The sequence below is a fragment of the Meriones unguiculatus genome, chromosome 17, assembly GCF_030254825.1.
Source record: "Meriones unguiculatus strain TT.TT164.6M chromosome 17, Bangor_MerUng_6.1, whole genome shotgun sequence".
In the NCBI taxonomy this organism is placed as follows: Eukaryota; Metazoa; Chordata; class Mammalia; order Rodentia; family Muridae; genus Meriones; species Meriones unguiculatus.
The window spans coordinates 97059717-97073877 of record NC_083364.1 but is presented as its reverse complement, the minus strand read 5'-3'; the positions used below and the strand labels follow the sequence as shown (position 1 = coordinate 97073877).

At 48.8% G+C, this 14161-nt stretch overlaps 1 protein-coding gene across 1 annotated transcript in view; it reads left to right on the top strand.

Annotated features, from left to right (window-relative positions):
* The first annotated feature begins 5586 nt into the window (after window positions 1–5586).
* Erg (ETS transcription factor ERG) overlaps window positions 5587–14161 on the top strand; it is a 129657-nt gene continuing 121082 nt past the window's right edge. Inside the window, exons 1-2 of the mRNA XM_060370811.1 lie at window positions 5587–5675; window positions 11758–11833. Of these exons, the coding sequence (XP_060226794.1) occupies window positions 11795–11833 (39 nt within the window). The 5' untranslated portion in view covers window positions 5587–5675; window positions 11758–11794. The remainder of the gene's footprint in view (window positions 5676–11757; window positions 11834–14161) is intronic.

The window sequence follows — 14161 nt, the reverse complement described above, 5'->3', positions numbered from 1 at the left end:
TCGGTGTTTCCTTCCTAGGAGACCGAGTGGTGAACAGAAGCACAACGTACGACGTGATAACCATGAAATAAAAGGAGAGCAAAGTTTGACTATGAGTCTCAGCCTCTGCTTTGATACCCTCCCTGCTGGGTAGAGTCTTTCAGAAGCCCTCTGTGGTAGGCTCTTGTCCTGTTCCCTATGTTCTTTCTCTTCTGATGTCCGTCCCGTTTGCTTTTCCGAATGAGGATTGAGCATCTTACCCAGGGTCCTCCTTCTTGCTTAGCTTCCTTAGGTGTACAGATTTTAATATGATTATCCCATATTATATGTCTAATATCCACTCATAAGTGAATGAATATATATCATGTTTGTCTTCCTGCTTCTGAGATATTTCACTCAGGATGATCTTTTCTAGTTCCCACCATTTGCTTGCAAATTTCATGATTTCCTTGTTTTTAATTGCTGAGTAGTATTCCATTAAGGAATGTTATGAAAGAAGGGGGAGATAGAAAGACCTGGAGTGGACAGGAGCTCCACAAGGAGAGAAAAAAAGAATCTGGGCCCAGAGACTGATACACTAACCAAGGACCATGCTTGCGATAACCTAGAACCCCTGCACAGATGTAGCCCATGGCAGCTCAGTGCGTTCTCTAGTAATGGGAACAGGGACTGTCTCTGACATGAACTCAGTGGCTGGCTCTTTGACCTCACCCTGAAGGGGGAGCAGCCTTACCAGGCCACAGATGAAGACAATGCAGACAGTCCTGATGAGACCTGGTAGGCTAGGGTCAGATGCAAGGGGGGAGGATCTCCCCTATTGGTGGACTAGGAGAGGGGCATGGGAGGAGATGAGGGAGGGAGGGTGGGATTAGGAGGGAATGAAGGAGGGGGCTACAGCTGGGATACAAAATGAATAAACTAATTAATAAAAAAATTAATTAATTAAAAAAAGGAGAGCGAAGGGCTGGGCTATCGTCAGTTGATTAAGTGTGTGGGGACATGTGGTGCAGGCCTGTGGCTTCCACATGTACACACATGCACAGATACACACAGAAACGCACACGCAGAGATGTGTGTGTGTAGGCCTGCATGCCAGTGCCTCACCCGCTGAAGCCACTATCTCTCCGTGCTGGAGGACGCACAGGCTAGAGGGGTAAACTGGTGGTTTGGAGCGCCTGTGGCTCTGGCATGGGACTGAGGTTTGATTCCCAGGACCCACACTGGGGATGTGGGTTCCCACAGTCACAGCCGCCTATAATTACCACCCCAGGGGCTCTGAAGCCTTCATCTGGCACACACACACACGCAGGCAAACACACGTATGTATACAACACACGAATCTGAAAGAAAACATTTCTGAGAATAAGAAACAAATGTGAGGGTGAGTTCTGAGAGTCAAATCCCTGTGGAGTGTGAAGAGGGGTGAGACTCTTAAGAAATCTGAGAATTAGGTGTGGCTCCCTCTTCTGTGGGACAGTGTTTGCAGCTCAGGAAAGGGCTCAGTGGACAGAGCACCTGCCAGGAAAGCACAAAACCCAGAGCTTAGACTCCCAGAAACTGTGGGCAGCACAGCACCCCCTGTACCCCACACTCGGCAGGCTTAGACAGGACCTCGGCAGCCAGCTGAGCAGCGAGGCCGGCTGGGATGAACAGCCTCTGGGTTTGGCGAGAGAAGACCTCACTGAAGTGGAGGCAAGAAAGGCACCCAATGGCAGCTTTGGGCCTCTAGATGCCTGTGATTACACCTGCACACACACCTGTGCCCACCCACAGGCAGAAATGAGCACAGACATATACCATGTGGCCATACACATGCAAAACAAGAGAGAGACTGTTTACCAGCGATTCCAATCTGTCCAGATGGCTTTTCGCTCTCAGAGTACGTTTGTTAAGATTGTATGAGCCAGGCTCCGTGGCTTAGGCGCATTACCCCAAGCACGTGGGAAGCGGAGGCAGGGATGTGAAGAGTCTAGGGCTGCTCTGGGCGGCACAGTATTAACACGTAATTACGGTTCTGGATCAGTTTAGAATTACCTTGGCGTGCCCTCGACACTGGCGGAGTTGCCTTTGGTCCTGCAAAGCCTCTTGGGTATTTTGAGAGCACAGTAGAGGTGTAACTGGGCTTCAGTTGCTCCTGTCACTGGAACTGACATGTGTTTGGATCCCTGTCCTGTCTGGCGGTTGGCTGGGACTCTCCTCTGAAGGGGGAATGTGTCTTGCTGGCTCCGTCCTCCAGCCAGCGGCTCCTTTCATCTTAAGATATTCATCATTCCCAAGAATAAGGTCTGGGAGCCTGTGTGTGCATACCCAGGAAGACAGAAATCCCAACCTGACCTTCATCACTTTTGAAATCATGAGTTGCTGGTGGGTTAGACTCAGGGACAGGATGTAACCCAGGCCTTCCTGAAGTCCCCTGAACTCGCACAGTGACACCTCAAGGAGTTATTTCTAAGGGGTGCTCTATATTTGGTCCAAAATATTAAAACACAAGCAGAGCAAACAAAGACCGCTTGGCCTCCGCAGGGCAGACGTGCTCAGTTGCTTGAATCTTTTAGCTGGGTCTGTGATGTGACACATAGGAGACCTCAGGTTGTCAAAGCTCCTGGTCAGAAGAAGTGGGGCCTGCCGGCCTGCCCCGCTCCGCTGCAGCCCAGGAGGGTGGTTGGTAGGCCGAAGACGTTGGTGCCAGGGGCTGCCTGCGGGGCCATGTCCATGGCTCTTGTGGAGTGTCCCGGCGCCCAGGGACACGGAGGGAGCATCCCTCCTGTGGAACAGCTGTAACTCTCACACTGGGTTGGGACTCACCTGCCATTGGAGGCTTTTGATGGTGTCTCCCTGAGGTTGAAAATGGTGTATGTGTGCATACAAGCCTGCATATGTGTGTTTATGTGTACCATGTGTGTGCAGGCGCACAGAAGCTAAAGCGAGTGTTGAGTCCCCTGGAACCAGTGTTACAGGTGGTTGTGATCTGCCAAGTGGGTGCTGAGGACGCCCTGAGTCCTCTGGAGGAGCAGCCAGAGGACTGCTCTTAAACGCAGCCCCGACAGCTTCATAAGAAAGACGAGGGGAGGGCAGAGAGACAGAGCACAGGTGCCAGGCCCAGCCTCCTGGATTTCCCCCACCCCCAAAACAACTCCCCAGGTGGAGTCCGAGCCTTCAGCGTGTGAGTCCATGTGGGGAGCATATCACACTCAGGACGGGAGGAAGGCTCCTCTCTCAGCTTGTTTCCTGGCCCTCGGAGCCTCTCCTGTGGGCAGTCAGTTCTTTCCCACAGACAGCTGACATCTGCTTATGAATATTCATGTTGCTGACACACAGCCAACAGGAAGATCTGTGCGGTGGGTTTTCTTGTGCTGAGATCTGGGGAGACGAGGAGGTGGCCTGTTCTGAGAGTCTGGTTTGTCAGGTGTGTGTCCCTGCCGAGAGACCTTGTTCTCTGTAGCCTTCAGCTGAGGAGACAGAGACCCACGCCTCTGCGGGTGAGCTCTGTGCGCCCACGCTCAGCCTGCCCGTCCCGGACAAGTCAGTTAGGCCTCTATGGTCCGCTGTGTTGGCTGTCTCCAGCAGGCTTTCCCGTGTTCTCCCCGCAGCTCCAGGGATCGTGCAGGCAGGGCGAGCCGCCCCAAGCGTGCCCTGAGACACTGGCCTCTGCTGCCCACAGATGCTGCCCGGGCACAGCGGAGCTGGCTGCTCGCACCATCCTCCATTCCTCTGGCAGTGGCTGTGTTTGTGGAGCTCTTCAGTCTGGCTTGCACAATTCTCTGTCTTTTTCACTCTGACCAGGCCAGCTGTTACCTCATGAGGCTGGTAGCATGCCTCTCTCTGGCAAAGCTCCGTCCCTGGACCGTGTGACATCTTTTTGGACCCATTGTAGCTTCTCAGCTGTGTTATGGATAATTTATGTTGTCAGATAAATACCCTTAGGATAAATGAAATATTAATAATTCTATCATGCTGACTTAAAAACACTCTTTGTCCATATTCAATCGAATCCTCTCTGGGCCTTTCCTTTGGTCTTAAAATCAGGTCCATCACCATCTCCACAATAAATAAATCAAGCCATTCTTTTGGCCCAGAGGTTTTGGCGTGAGCACATAGCACAGCATAGCCCAGTGTAAGAAATCTTAGCCCATGATTTCAAAATTCGTATTCCCCTTGCAGCGGTTGGAAATGAAATACTGCTCTACCCACTATCCATGGAAAATAGTTAACCAGGCGATAATCTGTATTTGGAGAAAAAGAACCCTGGAAACAGCCTTGTGGCTGAAACATGATCTAATCCTCCTCCCTCCCTTGCTGTGGGACACCTGGACAGAAGGTGACGAGCCAACACGCAGTGCTGCCTGATGTTGAAAGTCACCATGACTGTGCAGGAAACATTGGGATATGGTCAGGATTATGAAATGATTATTTTTGGTCTTGGAAAACTGGAAAATACACAACATTTGAAATAAAAAGAGTGAAACTTTTCTTAGTTTAACATGATATATAAACTCAATAAAAATTTCCAACAAAGAAATACATTTATTAAGATTTTAGCAGAAAAACAAGAGCCCCCATGATTTGCTTTGGAAACCCCAGCACAGGCCTGTCATCTTCTGACACGTGTCCTTCAGGTTACCTGCCCCTCCCTTCTCCCCTCTTCTCTTTTCCATCTCTTCCTTCTTCTGCAAGGTTGGAATCACATCATACAGGTGCGTTTGTCATCCTGGTCCTGTCCATCACCCGACCTCCCATTAGCCTGGGTCTTGGCAAGGGTGTGGTTGTGACATTTGGGTAACTGACGAGACAGTCTGCTCACATCCCTGATGCTTTGGATGGAGTGGACTGGAGACTCCTGAGGGGAACAGCAGGAAACAGAAGTAAAGTTGCCGATGGCAAACATGGACTTTGATACAATACCCAAACCGGTCTCTAATATAAAGTGTTTTTGATGGAAATAGACTCCATTTCTAATTTTCTGTAGAAATGATTCCACTAAATATAATGTTTATCAATGGGATGTTTTTCTTGGAAAGTTGTAAAAGTTTAGGTATTCCTGTATATCAGAGAGAGAGAGAGAGGTTGAATTTTAGATTTGTTTGCCCACATATTCTAAGAAAGATTTTTTTCTTCATTTTTAGCTGGTGATGGTCTAATCTTAAAAAAAAAAAAATTTTATAGTATTTACAAATTGAAAGAGTTAGTTTTTCCCCCCCCTCTGGGACTAAAACCATTGTTTAATGATAGTCCATGGAATGATTTTAGTGTGTGTGTGTGCACAGTGTGTGTGTGGGGGGGGGTTTATGTGTGTGCATGTGAGGTGGTGTTGATGCTGGGAGCTTTGAGAGATGGAAATACTGAGCTTCTTCTCCACGAGAGCTTGCTCCATACTGGCAGCTCAGCCCCTCCTGCATTTTATTACCAAAATTTCCTCCTGCTTCCCTCACGAGGGTACAACGCCCTCCATCTCTCTTAAGAGGATTTTGAGTCCCCTCCTCCTTTTCAGGATATTTTAAAACAGTGTTTTAAGAAATAAGTTTTGCCATTAACTGTGCAGGTAATCTTACTCTCATTTGGAGAAATAAGCTTTAAAGTTTTCAATTTAATTTCAGGTTGTGCCAGGATCTTTGGTGACCCAAGAAAAGCTGTATTGATCATGAACAGGACAAATGACTCCCAGAGAAAAACGGTGGCAGAACCAAGGACAGTTAAAGGTAAACTGTAGCATGAATAAGCCGCCCCCTGTGTGTGGTTAGAACACAGCTCATGGCCTAAGCTCAGTGTTCTGTTAGTGGCCATGGGAGGCCGGGCTGCATGTGAGCCTGGGGGCTGGACCGTGAGGAGCAACGGATCGCTTCGGGTGGTTAGGCTGACACCTGTCGCCCAGATCCTGGAGGTTTGTGAGGATGAGGTGAGAAGCCAAGCACAGAGGTCGTGGTTAGTTCCACTACATTGTGACCCAGGGATGCCCGAGGGCCCTTGTAGGCTATGGCATGTTTGGACCTGTACCCTCCATCTCTGTGGTCTGCAAAACAAACCTCTTTGTTTGTAATAGACTGCTTCAGGTATTTTATTATGACAACGAAATATTTTACTATAAGAGACCACCCCTGACTTAAGATCTTTTTTCTTGATCAGATTTTTTCCTTTTGTAATTTTTATTTTATTTTTATTAATTACAGTTTATTAACTTTGTATCCCAGCTGTAGCCCCCTCCCCTAACCCCTCCCAGTCCCACCCTTCTTGCCTCTTCTCCTCCCCAAATCCACTGATGAGGAGGTCCCCCTCCCCTTCCATCTGACCCTAGTCTATCAGGTCTCATCAGGACTGGCTTCATTGTCTTCCTCTGTGGCCTGGTAAGGCTGCCTGCCCCCTCAGGGGAGGTGATCAAAGAGCCAGCCATTGAATTCACGTCAGAGACAGTCCCTGCCCCCCTTACTAGGGAACCCACTTGGACACTGAGCTGCTATGGGCTACATTTGTGCAGGGATTCCAGGTTATCTCCATGCATGGTCCTTGGTTGGAGTATCAGTCTCAGAAAAGACCCCTGGGTCCAGATTTTTTGGTTCTGTTGCTCTCCTTGTGGAGCTCCTGTCCCCTCCAGGTCTCTTTATCTCCCCCTTCTTTCATAAGATTCCCTGCAGTCTGCCCAAAGTTTGGCTATGAGTCTCAGCATCTGCTTTAAAACCCTGCTGGGTAGAGCCTTTCAGAGGCCCCCTGTGGTAGACTCCTGTCCTGTTCCCTGTTTCCTCCCTCTTCCAATGTTCATCCCATTTGCCTTTCTGAGTGAGGACTGAGCATCTTATTCAGGGTTCTCCTTCCTGATTAGCTTCTTCAGGTGTACAGATTTTAGTATGTTTATCCTATATTATATGTCTAATATTCACTTATAAGTGAGTATATACTATGTGTGTCTTTCTGCTTCTGGTTACCTTACACAAGATGATCTTTTCTAGTTCCTACCATTTGCCTGCAAATTTCATGAGTTCCTTATTTATAATTGCTTAGTAGTATTCTGTTGTGCAAATGTACCACAATTTCTGTATCCATTCCTCTGTTGAGGGAAATCTGGGTTGTTTCCAGGTTCTGGCTATTTCAAATAAAGCTGCTCTGAACATGGTTGAGCAAATGTCCTTGTTGTGCACTTGAGCGTATTTTGAATATATGCCTAGGAGTGGTATGGCTGGATCTTGAGGCAGCGCTATTCCTAATTGTCTGAGAAAGGGCCAGATTGATTTCCAAAGTGATTGTACAAATTTACATTGCCACCAGCAAGGAGGAGGTTTTCCCTTTCTCCAGCATCTTCAACAAATGGTGCTGATCTAACTGGATGTCTACATGTATAAAAATGCTTAAAGATCCATATTTATCACCCTGCACAAAACAAAAGTCCAAGGAGATCAAAGACCTCAACATAAAACCAGACACACTAAATCTATTAGAAGAAAAAGTGGGGAAGAACCTTGAACTGAACTCACTGGCACATGAGACAACTTCCTGTACAGAACACCAACAGCACAGGCTCTAAGATCAACAATTAGTAAGTGGGACCTCATGAAACTGAAAAGCTTTTGTAAAGCAAAGGACGCTGTCAGCAGAACAAAATGACAGCCTACAGACTGGGAAAGGATCTTCACTAACCCTACATCTGACAGAGGGCTAATATCCAGAATAGATAAAGAACTCAAGAAGTTAGATGCCAACAAATCAAGTAATCCAATTAAAATGGGGTGCAGAACTAAACAGAGAATTCTCAATAGAGGAATATCGAACAGCAGAGAAACACTAAAAGAAATGCTCAATGTCTTTAGTCATCAGGGAAATGCAAATCAAAATGACCCTGAGATTTCACCTTACACCCATCAGAACGGCTAAGATCAAAAACTCAAGTGACAACACATGCTGGAACAACAGTTTTCTTTTTAATTTTAAATTAATTTTTAAAAATTTATTCACTTTACATTCCAATTCCTTCCTAATCTCCTTCTGGTCCCACCCCACCCCCATCCCCTCCTCTAGTCCTCAGAAAGGGGGAGCCCTCCTTTCCTACCAACTGACCCCAGCCTATCAAGTCTCATCATGACTGCCTGCATCTTCCTCTGTGGCCAGGCTGGCCAGGGTTCAGAAGTGATCAAAGAGCAGGCAACAGAGTCCATGTCAGAGGTAGCCCCTGTTCTCCTACTAGGGAGCCTACATGGAGACTGAGCTTCCATGGGCTACATCTGAGTGGGGGTCTATGTCCTCTCCATGCATGATCCTTGGTTGGTACATCATTCTCTGCAGGCCCCTGGACCCAGATTAGTTGGGTTTGTTGGTCTCGTTGTGCAGTTCCAGTCCCCTCTGGGCGCTTTCATCCCTCTCTTCTTCCGTAAGACTACCTGCACTCTGTCCAAAGTTTAGCTGTGAGTCTCAACATCTGCTTCCATCCCCTGCTGGGTGGAGTCTTACAGAGGACACCTATGGCAGGCTTCCATTCTGTTCCCTCTCTTCAACTGCTTTCGTATCCAGTACCCTGACACTGAGAACCCAATTGTTCAGTTTGCTGCCACTAACTATCTGGAGTTAGCATCCAGCACCCCAGGGTTGGGACTCTAGTCCTCCAGGTCTACTCGTTTCTTTACCAGTTGTCTCCACGTGACTCCCACTTGCCTTGCGCTTGCTTGCAGCGTCCTGTATTATTTTGGCTTCAGTAACTCTGGGATGACTCCTCTCCTAGAACTCAAGAAAGCGAGGAACCGCTGTATTTGGTTAGGAAGGACACTCAAGGTAAGCGGATGAGGCTGGGTCGGGAGTGATCCTGAAAGGATTCGGCTTTCGGTAGACACTCCTTTAGGATGTCAGTGTGTTTCCCGGCTCACAGCTGTTATGTAACAGTTTCCTCTGAGACCGATACATTCTATCCTTCAGAACGTTTACTTTCTTTACAACTCCAAATAGCGTCAGGAAGTCCCTGAAACTGATCAGATTTCTTTAGGCACCTCCTTCTCTTTCAGAGTAATCAAAAGAAGCTTAGAGTCCTTCTAAGACAAGCCAAGCTGCAAGGCAGGCTTTTGAGACCAGACTGGCTGCCCAGAAGAAGCAGAGACTAGCTGTGCTGCCTGCTGGAGGTTTAGACCAACTTGAGTCATTTGTAAAGACACTTTCCAACCTGTTGAGCTGCCTGCAGGCTGTTGAGTGTTTTTCAGCTCCCAGCTTCTGTGACCTGTCACCCCTGCTGGGGTTGGCCTTGATTATGCAGGCTTTGAGTCATTTCTAGAATTAACCTTTAATCCACGTTTCTTTAAGTAACCTCAGGTGGCCTGAATGAGAATTCCTCCCCATAGGCTCATATATTTGAATGCTTAGTCACCAGAGAGTGGCACTATTTGAAAGGATTAGGAGGTGTGGCCTTGTTGGAGGAAGTGTGTCAGAGGGGTGGGCGCAATCTCTCTGTTGCCTGTAAATCACGATGTAGAAATCTCAGCTGCGTCTCCGGCACCACACCTGCCTGCAGCCATGCTTCTCACCGTGATGGTGATGGACTAAGCTGTTGAACTTGCAAGCCCCCAGCTAGATGCTGTCCTTGGTCATGTGTCTCCACAGCAGCAGAACACTGACTCAGGCAGGAAGAAGTCCAGCAGAACTCGGGGTTCACCAAGTTGGCCTTCAGCAGTATCGGTGCTTTTGGTGTGTCATGGGACCCTGTCTGGGTGGGTGGATTGTGTGTGCTGAGTCGCCCCAGGAGAAGCTCACCACACAAGAGCATCTCTTGAGTGTCACTGGTAGTCTCCACGGAGCTTTCCTTAAGTAGTCATGGTCACCTCATAAAATGTTGGTTTGCTCCATCTCTATCCTCTTGTGCTAGCCCAGAATTTAGGGTTGGGAGAGTGTAAAAGTTCAAATAGTAATCAGGGTTTTATCTTTTTGGAAACTAGGCACATCAGGGTCATCATTTTAGCACAAAGGATTCTCATCACATAGGGAATTCCACGGTTTGGGGGTCCATGCCAGGGAATCAGGGGGAGACGGAGCACATTCTTACACTGTAGCACAGTATCATTGTCCCCAGTTTGTGGTGAGGAAGAGGGCTTTTGGGACCCATTGACCTTCCAGGTTTCTAAGGAGGGAGACCCGGTTCCCTGTCCCCTGGAAGAGCCCTAATGCCCAAGCTTTCTAGAGTCTGGTCTTGTATCTAACCCCCACAGCTGCCGTCCATCTGGACAGGCGTGTTTGGGTGGACGCCAGCTTTTCCACCACCTGTTCCTCTGGGCAGCTTCTCTGCAGTTTTCTGGGACTGGAAAGACGACTATATGAGTTACTTTCCACATCACTGCAACAAAACTCCCGAGAAGAGCAGTTCATGGAGGAGGAGTTTGTCTGTCCCGTGCTTTGAGGACCCGTAAGGCAGGGACAGCATGGCGGTGGCCACGGGGAGCGCAGGGGAATGCTGAAGCTCAGGTCATTGACTTGTTTAGCCTGTGACCCCAGCTGACTGGAAGTAGGATGTCCGTGTTTCAGTAGTGTCCATTTCTTTTCACTTTCGTCCTTGAGTCTGCTTTCATGGCTCTGTCCGGAAAAAGCTTTAAGGGAGACCTTAGAAACTTGATTATTCAGGGTGTGATGTGTAGGTCAGTGATCTGCTGTCTTAAATGTGCTGCTCTAAGCTGCCCCTCATCTTGACGACGTAAAACAGCCACATGTCTGTAGTCCGTGGTCCTGTGGGACGGCCTGGGAGCAGCCCTGCCTTCGAGTTTCTGCTTTGAGTTCCACCTTGACGGCTCTGAATGAGAGACTGTGACCTGAGCGTGCAAGCCAAATGTACCTTTCTGTTGTTTTGGTTCAGGGTATCTGTCACTCAAAAGAAATGGAACTAGGATGTGGCATTGGGGGTAAGATGGCTAGTCTGACCTGCATCCTGGTTCTGTTGCACATCAGTAGGGAATACTGATTGAGCTCCCCTTGGCCAAGTCTCTGTGGCCTCCCCTGGATGATACTCAGAGTCAAAACCAGGATGAGAGGGACAAATGTCTTCGTGGTCCTTAGCCTGGGGGCTGGCTCTGGGTGTTCAAAATGGCAGCTGTATTTTCAGATCTCAGTAGTAGAGGAGATGCTGGTGACGGCTGTCATCCAAGCACTTGAGAGGAGGAGGCAGGAGTGTCAAGAGTTCAAGACCAGTCTGGTACATAAGACCCCGCCTCGAAAACAAAACAAAATGAACTTAAAGCACAAACAGATGTGTTAATTGCATTGATTTGTGTTGGAATGTCTAAGGTCCACTTCAGAAAAAATTCTGTGTTTTCTTTAATTTCTCCATTTTAAGACTTGTCAGGGTTGATCATGCAAAGCAGGATATGTGAATTGCGTATGATGTCAGCCATCTTTCTAAAAATGTTCACTCATGAAGGTGTGATTGTACCCAGTTGTTGGTTTCGATGTCTGTCGCTTCAAGTGTTTGTCATTTCTTTGTATCAAGGACATTCAAATTCCTCCTTTCCAGTTTTATTTTTTTAAAATGTCGGCTTCATTGTTGTCCTCCGTGGTTGGGGCACTGAACACTGGAGCTCACTGCTCTTCAGCTTTGTGAGCCATTTCAAGATGCAGGCTGGCCAGTTTCTTCTGGCCTTGTAGACTGAGTTCTCTGGTGACTGGAGGTGATGTCATCAGGGGACAGGGACCCTCGTCACCTAAGGATGCTGTGGAGCAGAGCTGAGCATAGTGCGGAGCTGAGCGTCCTAACGTGCTCCAGTCCTGCAGTGTTCCTGGGAGTGAAAGCCAGGACCGAGGCTGTTTGCCATCCTGCGTCCTTTTGTCTTGCAGCTGTCCCGGGTTCTGCGTGGCTGGTGTGCTGAAGGACATGATCCAGACTGTCCCTGACCCGGCAGCCCGTCTTCAGGTAAGCTCCGTCCCGGCTGGGAGGCGTCCAGCTTCCTCCTCAGCTGCACTGCCGTGCCGACCACCCTTGTTAGAACTATCTCGGGGTCTGGTCAAGTAAGCAAGGCAGACTCCAGCTCAGGGGCAGCTAAGGAACAGCTTTCACAGGTCTAAACGCTAGGAAAAGTTCCTGAAATACTGTTTTATGACACACAGAAACTGCACGACATTTACCTCTCATGGATGTAAAGATGGTTCTAAAGTTTGCTGTTGTTGTTCTCATTATTGTGTGGCAGAGTGCCGGTTTGTGCTTTTGGAGGTCAGAAGACAATGTCTTGGAGTTGGTTTTCCCTTTCTACCTTTATGTGGGTTCTGGGGATTGAACTCAGGTCATCAGGCTTCCTCCACAAGAGCCTTTGCCCAAGGAGCCAGAGCTCTGGCACCAGGGGCATTTCAGAGAAGCCAGCAGGCTCCCTCTCTTGCTCAGGGTTGTTGACTGGAGTGGAGCAGTTGTGGAGAGTGGGCGTGGCCCCAGGCTGAGAACTTGCACTCTCTGACTTTCCTGGAAACGGCTGCTGGCCCTGCTTTATTCCCTCCTCTGTGGGGGCCCACTGGGCATGAGCTGCTGGATTTCAGGGTTCAAGAGTGAGGTCATCTCAGTGCTGACCCTCTAGGAGCCTTGAACCCCAAACCTGACAGCTGTGTCCTGACTTTCCTGTCCTGAGGCTCTGGAGGTGAAGGAAGGGAGCAGATATGGAGCACGGACCTGCCCAGCTATCTCGGCGGGCTGGAGATCCGGTGGGGATTTTAGTATAGTCCACACAAATAAAGGCTACAGAAAGAAAATTCCAATCAAACAGCTGGGTCTTGTGTTACCTTATTTTCCTAGGTTCTCTTCACGGGTACTAGTTCAGTGTTTTCTTAAATAGTATTCTTTTGAACAAGTAATTAGGATCCAGGCCTCACATTCATTGTCGGCTGCAGAGCAGGTGCTTTTACCGCCTCTCTAGTCTCAGTCACAGAGGTTTTTTTTTTTTTTTAGATTTTTCACCACACCTGCTTTACTTTGGGTTCTTAAGCACCTTTACCTCCCTTCCAACTCTGCCTCCCCAACAACCTTAGGTAGGAGATTAGTAGGGAAAGGGCTGAAGACCTCTTTTATCTACTTCCTGCTGATCTGGGTTGATGGATTGTCAGGATACCAGCAGTCCAGTCCAAAGGCCAACAGAGGTTTTTAAAAGTAAATGTCTGCCTGAATTGTTCTTGCCTTGGAGAGGCGGTTCGGCGATGTGACGTCACAGGGCCTCCTGGCTGTAGCTGCCAGAGAGGCAGGGCACTCCCCCAGGACCTGCTTCCCCGAGACCTGCTCCTGCTCCGTGCTGAATGGTTTCCCAGGTGCCTCTTGTTAGACAGCAGGCCGGAGGAACCCGCTTTCTTCCCCGATTTCCTGGTGAAATGGTGTGCACACGGGGTTTCCACCCCCGGGAGAGGAAGCTCTGCCAGGGCTGGGGCCTCGCTCAGTGCTCACCGAGCCCTGGAGGGGAGCACCCTTTCCGATGCAAAGCTCTCGCACGCCGAGGTATTCTCCAGGGAAGTGTGCACCGCTGTGCTGTGCATGGAGCAGCGCCCAGGGGACCGCATGTCTGTGTCTGTGGCCCTGGGGACCGTGTGGCTCTCGAGTCTGTGGCCACAGGCTGCCACTGAGGAAGAGGAGGATCTTCCTCTTCCTCTTCTTAAATCCGTTTTGTGTCTTATAGCAGCTGTGTTTGTTCAGAACACTTGACCTTTACCCCTTCTATGTTTGACCTTTGCCCCTTCTGTGTTTGACCTTTGCCCCTTCTGTGTTTGGAGGGCTGCAGACAATGACAAGAAGGAAGGGTGGCTCGCACATACGGCAGATTAGCTTTCTGCTCTTCACTCACAGGGGTGTGGAGCAGAAAGCTCTGCTCACTTTAGCTCCTTCGGTTTGCACGTGGCACGGCAGAAGCACACGCTAGCATTTTGGTGTCAGTCTCATCTCTCTAGGTGGAGCAGAAGGTGAGCCCGTGTCTGTCCCTCACAGATACACTCACTGTCTGGCGTAAGCACCCTGAAACTGTGCCGGCAGCAGAGGAAACAGCCCGAGTGTCTGTGAACGAGAGTGGGCAAATATGGAATATTACATAGTAAGGAAAATAAGCTTCCACGGCTACCCCAGACATGTACCAGTGCGCACAGATCTTAAAAATGGAAAATCAAAAGTCAAGGAGAATATTTCACATTTGAAATCTGAAAACCCTCTCAGCCTTCCTACCTCTGGACTCTCTAACACACTTCCTCACGAGGTGCCGTCTCTCAGTCCATCTGCCGT